At 43.3% G+C, this 11,996-nt stretch overlaps 1 protein-coding gene across 5 annotated transcripts in view; it reads left to right on the top strand.

Moving 5' to 3' along the window:
• COL4A5 (collagen type IV alpha 5 chain) overlaps positions 1-11,996 on the top strand; it is a 200,337-nt gene extending 188,341 nt beyond the window's left edge. For all 5 annotated transcript variants that reach the window (XM_019521545.1, XM_019521547.1, XM_019521544.1 and 2 more), the window contains 5 exons: positions 3,900-4,112; positions 4,398-4,575; positions 6,287-6,401; positions 6,741-6,913; positions 8,941-11,996. In XM_019521545.1, the coding sequence (XP_019377090.1) occupies positions 3,900-4,112; positions 4,398-4,575; positions 6,287-6,401; positions 6,741-6,913; positions 8,941-9,022 (761 nt within the window). In that variant the 3' untranslated portion in view covers positions 9,023-11,996. The remainder of the gene's footprint in view (positions 1-3,899; positions 4,113-4,397; positions 4,576-6,286; positions 6,402-6,740; positions 6,914-8,940) is intronic.

Raw genomic sequence — 11,996 nt, 5'->3', positions numbered from 1 at the left:
TAAAGTCTTTGAAAAGATTATTAAAGCTCATATATGTGAGAGCCCAGCAGGAAAAATTATGCTGAGGGGAAACCAGCACCGGTTCATAGCAGGTTGATCATGCCTAACTAATCTAGTCTCTTTTTATGACCAGGTTACAAACACGTGGACACAGGAGTACGGGTAGATAAGTCATTTACTTAGACCTCAGGAAGGCCTTTGATACGGTATCCTACCCCATACCGGTGAACAAATTAAGAGGCTGTGACTTGGGTGATTACACAGTCCAGTGGGTGGCAAATTGGCTAGAGGGTCGTACCCAGAGAGTGGTGGTGGACAGGTTGGTATTGACCTGGAAGGACGTGGGCAGTGGGGTCCAACAGGGCTCGGTTCTTGGACCAATACTCTTCAATGTCTTCATCAGTGGATTGGACAAGGGAGTGAAATGTACTCTGTCCAAGTCTGCGGATGATACAAAACTGTGGGGAGAAGTGGACACACTGGAGGGCAGGGAACAACTACAGGCAGACCTGGACAGGTTGGACAAATGGGCAGAAAACAGTAGAATGCAATTTAACAAGGAGAAATGCACAGTGCTGCACCTAGGGAGGAAAAATGTCCAGCACAACTACTGCCTAGGAAATGCCCTGCTCGGCAGCACGGAAGCGGAAAGGGATCTTGGAGTCCTAGTGGACTCCAAGATGAACATGAGTCGTCAGTGTGACAAAGTCATCTGAAAAGCTAACGGCACTTTATCATGCATCAGCAGAAGCATGACAGACAGAACCAAGGAGGTGATACTTCCCCTCTATCGGGCACTGGTCAGACTGCAGTTGGAATACTGCGTCCAGTTTTGGGTGCCACACTTTAAGAGGGATGTGGATAACCTGGAGAGGGTCCAGAGAAGGGCCACTCTTTCGGCTAAGGGCTTGCAGCCCAAGCCCTATGAGGAGAGACTAGGGCACCTGGACCTCTTCAGCCTCTGCAGGAGAAAGTTGAGAGGCGACCTTGTGGCTGCCTATAAATTCATCATGGGGGCACAGAAGGGAATTGGTGAGGCTCTATTCACCAAGGTGCCTCTGGGAGTTACAAGAAATAATGGCCATAAGCTAGCAGAGAGCAGATTTAGACTGGACATTAGGAGGAACTTCTTCACAGCTAGAGTGGCCAAAATCTGGAATGGGCTCCCAAGGGAGGTGGTGCTCTCCCCTACCCTGGGGGTCTTCAAGAGGAGGCTGGATGGGCATCTGGCTGGGGTGCTCTGAACCCAGCACTCTTTCCTGCCTACACAGGGGGTCGGACTCGATGATCTATTGAGGTCCCTTCTGACCCTAACATCTATGAATCTAAACAGGATAGACTTTGTAAGTCTCTTTCATATGGCATCAGATACCAACTTCCAAATCTATGAGCCACTGTGTGGTATTATCACTCAATGTGCAGATTCCATCTACCCCATCTGAGCATTTGTAAACATTGCAGCTTTTGATTAAGTGCTGTGCTGTTTGTTGGGCACCTCATTCACACAGAGAGCTGTCCAAGATGTTTATCTTGTGAAGTGTTGTTTTGAAGCGTCCATATCCAGATCTCAGTCTACTCAACTTGACCCACACTTCTGTTAAGGTCATGCTGAATGGGGGACTTGTTTGGTGTTGGTATAAAATGCTGTAGAAATAGGTCCGAACTTTCCCAGCAGTTGGCCCACTCTGTTACTGCCCACTGGTTTGGTTCAGTATCCCCAATCTCTTTGAACAACTTGTGGGCTTCATGTACAAACTGTTTTCTGACTTTTGAGCCTCTTGATCCTCCCATTTGTTCAGGTCTTCAGTTAATAGTTGATGGAGGTGATTTTTGTTATCTCTCTGTTGCCAGTACTGATGTTAGGGTCGTCTTCTTATATCACTTGGTCTAATTTTTGGTCTAATGCCCAAGAGTACAGGGAGTACATCTGTGTGTGTGCAAATTGTGGAACTTGTTATGAGTCTCAGTGCACTGTTAAGTAAGTAGTAATGCTTTATAGTGTGCCAACTTCTGGACCATTTAGGAACACAATATTCTGTTGGGGCATATACCAGGGGTAGGCAATCCCTGGCATGGGTGCCAGTGTGTGACATATGAAGGCATTTTGCTTGGCACACACGCCTCAGGGTAGACATCAGGAAAGGGGCCAGGGCTGCACTGCCAGAATAAGGATTGGGGATTGGGCCCCTCACGGCTCCTCCACCATCTGTCCCTGGGATGCCAACATCTTACAAGTCAAGGCTGTAGATGCTTTTGGCACTCTGTCCAAAAATGTTGCTGACCCCTGGCATATACTATTGCGAGTGCAGTGGTTCTGAGCACTTTGAAGTTGGCACCTCATGTCATACTGGCTAAACAACCTGTGCAGAAACGTTACTGCTGACTGCCTGAATGCGATGTTTATAGGTAAGGAAACGGTCTAATGTGACTCCTAGGTAGGTTGGGGTATGCTCATGAGGAAGGGTGTGGTTGTCTACTCTGATATTCACTGTGCTCGTGCCTTGATGATTGTCCAGGTGGAAGAGTGATGATACCAATTTACTGATGCTCATCTTTAAGCACCACTGGGGAAGATAGTCAGCAATGAGTTCCATGTCTTTTCCAGTTAGAATCATAGAAAGTTGGGGTTGGAAGGGACCTCAGGAGGTCACATCTAGTCCAACCCCCTGCTCAATGCAGGACCATCCCCAACTAAATCATCCCAGCCAAAGCTTTGTCTGTCTGGGTTTTGAAAACTTCATGGATGGAGTTTGTACCACCTCTCTAGGTAACCTGTTCCAGTGTTTTACTACCCAGGACTACTACAGATGCAGGACTTTGCACTTATCCTTGTTGAACCTCATGAAATTTCTTTTGGCCCAATCCTCCAATTTGTCTAGGTCACTCTGAATCCTAGCCCTACCCTGCAGTGTATCTGCTGCTTCAGTCATGTCTGTTCCTTAAGCTACCATGACAATCTTTGTTAGTCTAAAGATGCCCTAAATTGGTAACTTTGAATATCCTAGGGGCAGAGCTGGCATCAGCATTTACACTATTTTGAATTTAAGTGTGCTCTTTGTAGTATACAGAACACATGGCATGTAATGAAGACCATAACAAATAAGGAGGCATGGGAGCTAGCAAAATGAAGAGTTAAGTTTCTCATTGAAATAATGAAGCAGAAGATCAGATATCACAATGGAAAGAATTCCAGGAAGTGCACAGTCAATCCAGCATGGAGTTCAGAGCAACTCAACTGGCTCACAGAAACATGTTTGAGCTCTACTTACTTTATGGTGGCTATGACTTGCTTTATGTTTCCAAAACCAGTTGCATCCTTTCCCCTTATTTCACTGGCCTTTGGGTAACGTGTTCAGAGATGAGTGTGCTCCCCTGAGAAGTGGGAGGCGAGGAGTCCTGTGTTATGGTCCCTGCTCAAAAGACTGCTGTTGCATTTTGCATAGAAAAGTTATTGGATAAAATATCCCAGCAATCCCTGGGGCAGGGACCAAGCCTCAGGACTTCCCCTCCCCAGAGATTACCTTGATCACTGGGCTCCCTCTTACCATCCCTATGAGTAATCTTGTTCCTATGAGTCTTGCATTCTTGCTTGCCCAGTTTCAACAGGAGGGGTGGAGAGCATCAAGCTCTTTTGGGCTATTTGTCAGCTCTGCTGAGTGCTTACTGATCCTACTGAGGACAACAATAGTTGGGAGTTGTAATTGCATCAGTACCTAAATTCCCACTTACATTCGCTTATCTTTTTAATAATCTCCTGTTTTCAGAAGGTTTAAACTTAGTGGAGGGGAGAACTAATGCATATGTGCATGGTTTTCTGTGTTCCCTGGCTGAAACACGTACAAAGAGTTGCTGACACTACTGGAACAAATGTCTGTGTTGTGCTTCTACCATGGAAACAGGTTCACGAGGTACACAGGGGCCCCCTGGTCCGGACGGCTTGCAAGGCCCACCAGGTCCTCCTGGAGCAGCCTCTGTTGCTCATGGATTCCTGATAACTCGACACAGCCAGACAACAGATGCGCCATTGTGCCCACAAGGAACGGCAAGGCTGTACGATGGATTTTCTCTTCTCTACGTCCAGGGAAATGAGAGAGCCCATGGCCAGGACTTGGGTGAGATGCATTTTATGCAGTATCAGTGGGAATTTTCTGAAGGGGCAAGAAACTGGTTTCTTCTCACAGTTCTCTGGCACCTTCTGATCTCCAAGGATATACCAGTTCAGGAGATCATTCAGATAGAGGTGGAGTGGTTATGCTGAGATCAACATTACCATAGACTTGATCTCCAGTGAGTAGCTGGAATCCATGGCCTAAAAAAATGTACATTTCCTTCAAGCACAGTGAAATAAAAATGCCCTTTCTTTCTCTATTCATATGGGAATATTTTTTTTTTCCTAGGCACTGCCGGTAGCTGTCTGCGCAGGTTCAGCACCATGCCCTTCATGTTCTGTAACATCAACAATGTTTGCAATTTTGCATCAAGAAATGACTATTCCTACTGGCTATCTACTCCAGAACAAATGCCTATGAGCATGGACCCACTGACTGGGAAGAGCATACAGCCATTCATTAGCCGGTGAGACAAAATAGACTGTAGGATTTGATGGGGGCTCTGGTTAAGTAGCACACCTTAGACATTTGTGGTTTAGAACCTGAAGACTGCACATTAAGAGGTGATAAAAAGACTAATGAGTTATGTGCAGTCTCTGTGAGAAATAATAAAAACAGGTTATTTAATGAAGGTGAATGTGTTACACTTGTAACATGCCTATGCCTACATCTAAAGAAGGCCCCAGAGTAGAATCCAAAGTCCTGTGTAAGAGAGATATGTTGAGTTAGGAAACATTTAAGTGTTGGAGCAATGGATGTTTGACAGTAGCAGATTAAATCTATATTTTAAAAGTATTAATAGACTGAAGGCCTCCTTTGCCTTCTCATTTATACACTTGCAGTTAGCTTTAACCAATGTAATTTGGTTTGTTTCCCTCTGTAATGTGTCAGAGGCTGTTAACACACAGAAGGGCAGAGTTCATTACCCAAAAAGGGTATGGTGATGTGTAGAATCCATACTTATGGTTTCATGGAGGCATGACACTGAATCTGTTAGTGCTGCTCCTTATTCTAGAGAATTTTTTTGAAATTATTACAGATACATTGATTTTGAATTCTGGCTACTTAAAAACAGCTACATTTTTATTGGTTGCAAATATTCCTTTGCCTAGAATCAGTCTTGGGCGATTACTGCCATTGGTTATATAGATACAACTCCAGCTGAAGCCAATGGGAAGCCAACCTGTGTGAGTGGATTTGGGCTCTAAGTGTCCAGCTTAGTTAAGAATAAAAATGAAAGAATTTATTTCCTTTGGGTTGCTATTTCAAATCTTGCCTGTAACCAGTATTGCTCATCCCTGCCATGCAGCAGTTGTTTGTGTGGTTTATGTGAAAGGAGTTGACATTTGGGGTGCATCCAGACGAGCACAGATGTGCGGTATGTGGTGCTGCAGACCCATCTGCAGTGTCACGCCTCACATGCAGGTGTTCCCCATGCTGCTGCCTTGCAGCATGGGTGGGGGTTTGACCCTGGAAGATCTGGCTGCTGGCCAGGCTTCTTGCCATGGCTGCAGCCATGGGAGGCCACTAGGACACAAAGTAAGGCTGCTGATGCCAGCACAGTTGACCTCAGCAGCCAGCAGCACAAGGTGTGTGCTGCGGCTACTTGTCCCCAGGGAAACAAACGTCTGCACTTGTCTGGACGTGCTCTTGGAGTCCATTTTCGAGTAGTTGCGCGATTTGAATACAAATCCATTTCTCTGGCTGGCATAGATTGTAGCAGCCTCAGATGATGACTTAAGGGCCCACTGAAGCCAATGGGAACTTTTCAGTACCTTTAGACCAGGCTTACATAAGTAGGAGGATCAACTCTGCTTGTTAACTACCGACACTGTAGAATCAGGATTAGTGTACAATAGGCAACTCAGTGTAGAAAGCTTATGCTGCCACTGCACATCTCATCTGTTCTATGGATAGTGTATACAGATTGTTCTGATATGTCTCTCTGTTGTTTCACTGACTCGTTTGGAACAACTACTTTAAAATGCACGGTGTAACATGACCCAGTACTACTTAATTCAGTTACAGAACTGGTTGAGAGGTTATTATTATAGCTGAGCTAGTAATACTTTTGAGTATTTCCTAAACCCTCCAGAAATAAAATGTACCATAATTTATATCAGCTAATTGAGTACATTATTTTAATGTGTTTCTTTTATGCTTCTCCTCATATTCAGATGCGTAGTATGTGAAGCTCCAGCCATGGTCATAGCAGTCCATAGTCAGACCATTCAAATACCATCGTGTCCACTAGGATGGGATTCTCTTTGGATTGGTTATTCTTTCATGATGGTAAGGACCGTCTCCCTCTCCCACCAAAAATTGCACTTACTTCTGTTTTGTACTAGCTGCTTTGGGATTTCCTGTTACAAGTTATAGTCGCTGCCATTAAGAAGGTACATACGTGTCATTACTAGCCATGGCATCTGCAATGTTACAGCTATTTCTCACTGTTCAGACCCCACTGTAAATGGTAACCCTAGTAAATTTTGCCTTTTTAAGGGTATTACTGCATATACTGCATTATATCAATGAACACAGCAAAGGATTAAGGTGATGATTCTTGAAACCAGGCACCTTCTCCTGGTGCTTACAGCTCTCAATCTAACTGACAAGTTGTCTGTTTTCTAGCACACAAGTGCAGGTGCAGAGGGCTCTGGACAGGCCTTAGCATCTCCAGGATCCTGTTTGGAAGAATTTCGCTCAGCCCCTTTTATCGAGTGTCACGGTCGTGGTACTTGTAATTACTATGCCAACTCATACAGTTTCTGGCTGGCAACTGTAGAGATGTCAGAAATGTTTAGGTAAGAAAAAGAAAGCTTGTTTCTTAACCATCACTTCTAGTACAGTGAATACATGGGGAATTGGGTTTACTTTTAAAGACAACTTGCTTGAGAACTTTTTTATGAATTCCTACAAACTGTGTGGTTATTGTACCTTTGGCCCTTGTCTTTGTGCCCAAACCATGAGAAAACCTGATGTCAGTCAGACCTTGGGCAAAGTGTGTGTGCCTGTCTTGCATTTCATATGACCAGTTTTTCAAGAACTTACGTAATTAGTAAAATATTTCACATTTTGTCCAGACTTGCTCAGGTGCACTCTGTTGCCATTTTCTCTTAACCCTTCTTCACATTTTCCAAAAGTAGCCCCAATGTAACGCATGGATCTGTTTCAGGAATACTCATTGTTCGGTGTAATGATGGCAGACTGTGACCCTGAGTGATCACTTCTGGGTTTTTCCTTGAACTTTAAACAGACTTAAATATTGCAACTGGTATTTACAGGAGAAAAACCATGCTCTACTAACATTAGTGGAAATTCTGCCCTGAACTTCTCTGGGGCCAGAGTATCATCCTAGGATTCTGCAAACTCATTAGGCTTCTACTCGTACAGTTTCTTTTACAGTTCCCAGTGGCTCAATTTTTATCACCATGCTAGAAATGAACAATTATGCAGATAAACTGAGAAATGGTGGAGAACTAGCTGTATACACAAAAGGTAGCCAAATTGCAGGGGTGGCCAAATTGCAGCATGGGTACCACAAGTGACATAGGCAGCTTCTCTGTGTGGCATGCATTAGATCAGGGAGAGGACAGGCAGCAGTGACAGATCTGGCATGGAGCATGGGGAAGAAAGCAGAAAGCAAAGCAGCAGATAAGGCAGGGAGCACAGGGCTGAGAGCAGAAGGAAGAGCAGCAGATCAGGCAGAATCAGAGTGACACTTGGAGAGGGTGCAGAGCTACTTTGTGGCACACCTACCAAATAGGTTGGCCTGCACTCTATTAGACAATCATAGTGGCCATCTAGTGCATGGAAACAGATTCATTTCCAATGAGAACAACCTAGTAGCACTTTGTTTTAGCATTAGGCAGTCATGCAGGGGGAGTTATCAGTGACAATTAACAAGTCTTCAGGCATGTCTGCTCTGGCTCAGTCTCAGGAGTGCTTTTTGGCACGTGCTGGGCGCAGGCCTTGGCATCCCTTGTTACATCTATTAAATGCACTACATTACCAAGGGTCCTGTGACAGTATGAATATGCTGTGGCTGACCAATAATAGCACACACGGATCTTTTAATCTTCCCAGGCTTTTTACCCACTATGGTAAGTCCCACAGAAGCACAGTTTTCGCTTATTTTTTCTTCTTTTAAAATAATTACTTTATCCCCTTCAATTGTAAGCAGTGACATTACCCAGGTGAGCCTATAGATTATTTTACTGTGACCCGTGGGCACACCCACACAGAGTGGAAGTAAATAATTTGGTAATTCTGCCCATTTTCTGTATTCCCTCATGGTACAATGACTTTTTTTACACTTGCTGTTATGAAATCTTTCCATTCAAAGAAGAAGCTGAAGGATTGTAGCTGTAAGAGCATCTTGTTGAGGAAAAGTACTTTGTAGGGTTCTTTGTTACTGCCTGAGGAACATCATTTCTGGAAGACAAAAGTCATTCTTTAGTTCAGCAAGTGCCTGTGAACTAAAGCCTTGGTGTAGGCACGACGGACTGAAGTTGTTTGCTGGCACAAGACTTCCCTCATATTGAAAGACTGGGCCGAAATCAACATCTCAACTCCCATGGGAGTTTAGAGACAGTACTGCAGCATAGCCACAGTCGAGGGTGTTAAGCACATTCTCATGCTGTGTTTCAGGGAAGCTGTTGACCAGTTCTGCAAGCCCCACTAATATGTTTTGAAGCTCTTGGGTAGAGGGATGCTGTGCTGAACTGGGGCCTCAGGCTTTATGAACTAAAGTGGGACATACAAGGCAAGAAGCTTCCACAAGCAAAAAAATAAAAGTGCTAAGCTTGTGTTTTTGTGTTTCCACCCCCAGTAAACCTCAGTCAGAGACACTGAAAGCTGGAGACCTGAGGACACGTGTTAGCCGTTGTCAAGTTTGTATGAAGAGGACGTAACATCCTGGAGATTTTTGTGAAACAATTAAATTCCTCGGGTGCACTGTCCTCCAGCTGCAACAATGGTGCTACTGTGCAGAAAGAACAAAGCAAATCCAAACTGTTTAACTGATTCAGGTGTGCCTCGCCAAAGTGCCAAACCAAGGGCTGCTTGGTGCGTGTTGGACAAAAGGATTGGGACAAGGAATTGACCTCTTGAAAATGGAAGAGATGCTGGAGGTTACAAAGGATCAGAAGATGAAGTTTTAATTTCTCTCCCAGTATCAAAATGGCACCCACCTTTCTGATCAACCAAGAGAAAAAAAGCAAAACAAGCCACACGGCACTGAGTATGTTGAAAGTAACAAGACTGCAGTTTTGAAAAACATTTTCATGGTGCTACTAACCCTACCATATCCCAAGTTTTTAATATGAAATGTTAAGCTTATTTCTCTTTGTAAGTAATGAAATGTGTATATTGTGTAAACACCTTTTAGTTCACACTTCCAGTCATTTAGACACAAACCAGCCTAAAATCACTGTTCAAAAAAAGTGTATGCTCCCCTCCCCCCCAAATCTACTTTTTAAATATCTGACAGGACTTTATATCTAATCTATGGCAATGGGAGAAGCTATACCTCTTGTACCAAACTACTACTGATTTTTAAAATTTAAATTCTTCCCCTAAGTGCCAGTCAGACTTCCTTTGGGAAACGTACAATAATTCTGTAGTCCTTTTAATCAGAGTTGTCAGCGTCTTACTGTACACCATGCTATCAGTGGTTTTATTTGTGCTTAGAAATCCCAAACCATTTTAAAAGGACTTTTTGTATTCTGTGAAAATATGTGAAATGCTTAGCCATATCTATATCCTTTTTTGAATAAATCAAGTCATATTCACAGTTTAGCAGTAGCCAGTCTGGTTCAGCAAATATACCCCTTGGAAATATCCAGATACCAAAGCAATTAAGATTATGCTTACAAAAAAAAACCCCCTCTCTTTACTCTGAAGTGGTTATATATATAACACCCAGACTAGCTGTACACTCTGAAAAACGTTACAAATGAAATAAAGTAAGAACCGGTAAAAACAGCTTTTTCATAATATTTACAAGTTAATCTTTTGATTGGTCTCACGTGAATTGTATTGATACACAGCCAGTTTACACAATGCAACAGCTTTTGTGTATGTATAGTTCACATAAGGCCATGAAAGATGGTGCAGTTCCTTGTTTATTGCATTATTATGATGTAAGAATCCTACTGTGCGTGTCCTAGATTGTCACAACTTGTGCAATAGCTGAAAAGAAGTGATCACTTTTTTGAACACTGTCTGTGATTGTTCTCTTTCTGTGGTCAATACTGTTTCTTGCACTTATGTATAAGCATTTAGGGCTCCCCAGCAAAGGGAGGGTCTGCTTGTATATCTTCCAGATGGTCAATCTCTTTCTTAATATTTTAATTGTATTTCCCACTTGCACCATTTATTAGCACAAACTTAGCCTGAGAATTTCTATACTGCTTTATAAAGGTGAAGTATTTTTCAGCTAACTTTGAGTATTGTTAACTAATTTATCTGTGAGCATGCTTATGGCTATTTCTGCCTCTGCTCCTCCACTTTTGCCACCACCCAAGAGCTAGACACTTACTGACTTTTAGATATATAGAGGTAATCTATCCTTGCTGAAAGCCAAGACATAGGATTGAGCTAGATGGCAAAAGTTCTGAAAATAAGATGAGTGGTGACTTCAAAAGCATTTGAGTAAGTATGAAAATGGTCATTATACTAAAGTTTACATTAAAATAGAAAAGCTTGCTTTGGTGTGCTTGAAATGTAAAGTGCAGTTTGTGGGCCTCAGTTTGTTTCTATTCTTGAGCCCTCGGTCTTATGCTGACATAAGGCTCTTCTGCCTGTTACCTGCAAAGGAAGTGGGCAAATCAGCCACATGCTTCCTTCAACTTGAAGTTAATCTCCCATAAAACAAACTAAAGCAGAACCCGCTGCTTCTGCTGCAATCCCCAAGCCAGAAAACTGCTAACCATAGCTCCTTCCCTTCCAGCCTTAACACCTTAACTTACTGCTGCTTCCTGAAAGCCTTGCATCATGCCCTAAAAGTCCACACAGTCAGAATGTTTTGGAGCCATCAGGGAATAGGGTCGCAAGTTAATGGCCCATCAGGAGGATGCCTTCCCAGCAAGCCCTGGTTTTTGTTTAATTTTCCAATACCAAATCAACTGAGCGCTTGTACTGGTAACAGCCGAGCACGGGGGCAGGGTGGCAGCCTCTCAAGTGTTCTTGTATTTGGGAACCTGTCAAAAAGCAGGAGCAGGGCTCCAGTTCTATATACAATTTTCTATACTGTGGGTTTATACTCTGCAGCATTTAAAACCCTAATGTTTGAACATAAGTAAATCATACCAAGTATAGCTCCAAGGCAAGCAATGGCTAGACCACTTACTTCCTGATTCCTACCTGTGAGCAATGAAGCTGCTTCTCTCTAGTTCCAGATACCTATGAAATATCCTACTTAGAATGAAAGGCAGCGGACCAGCAGCACACTGGTTCATGCTGTTTAGTTGCCACCCCTGCCTGGTGCGTAAGCTACTCTGTTTTGTATGTCATTTTTGCCATGAAGTACAGAGAAATGCTAGAACTCAAAGCCTAAGTAAGTTGAGCTTGACGTTTTATTAAAAGAAAAACAAAGCCCTAAAGATGAAAGATGGGTTTGTAGTTCTTGGTTTAGTTCTCACCTCTGCTGCAGATTCCCTGCAACCGTAGACAAATCACAGAATCTCTCTGGGTTTTAGTTTCTCAGTTCTAAAATGGAGAGAATTATGATGTTCTCCCACCTTTCGTCTTACTCGCTTAGATTGTAAGCTCTATTGGGCAGATACGTCTCTTATTACATGTATGTGCAACAACAGGGGCCCAGTCTTGGATGGGGCCTCGAGGTGCTATCATAATACAAAAATCATTAAACCAGAGGTAATCCCT

The sequence above is a fragment of the Gavialis gangeticus genome, unplaced genomic scaffold (assembly GCF_001723915.1).
Source record: "Gavialis gangeticus isolate Ggan-Ray unplaced genomic scaffold, GavGan_comp1, whole genome shotgun sequence".
Lineage (NCBI taxonomy): Eukaryota > Metazoa > Chordata > Crocodylia > Gavialidae > Gavialis > Gavialis gangeticus.
The sequence above is the reverse complement of the archived record's forward strand: the minus strand, read 5'-3'. Positions and strand labels throughout refer to the sequence as shown.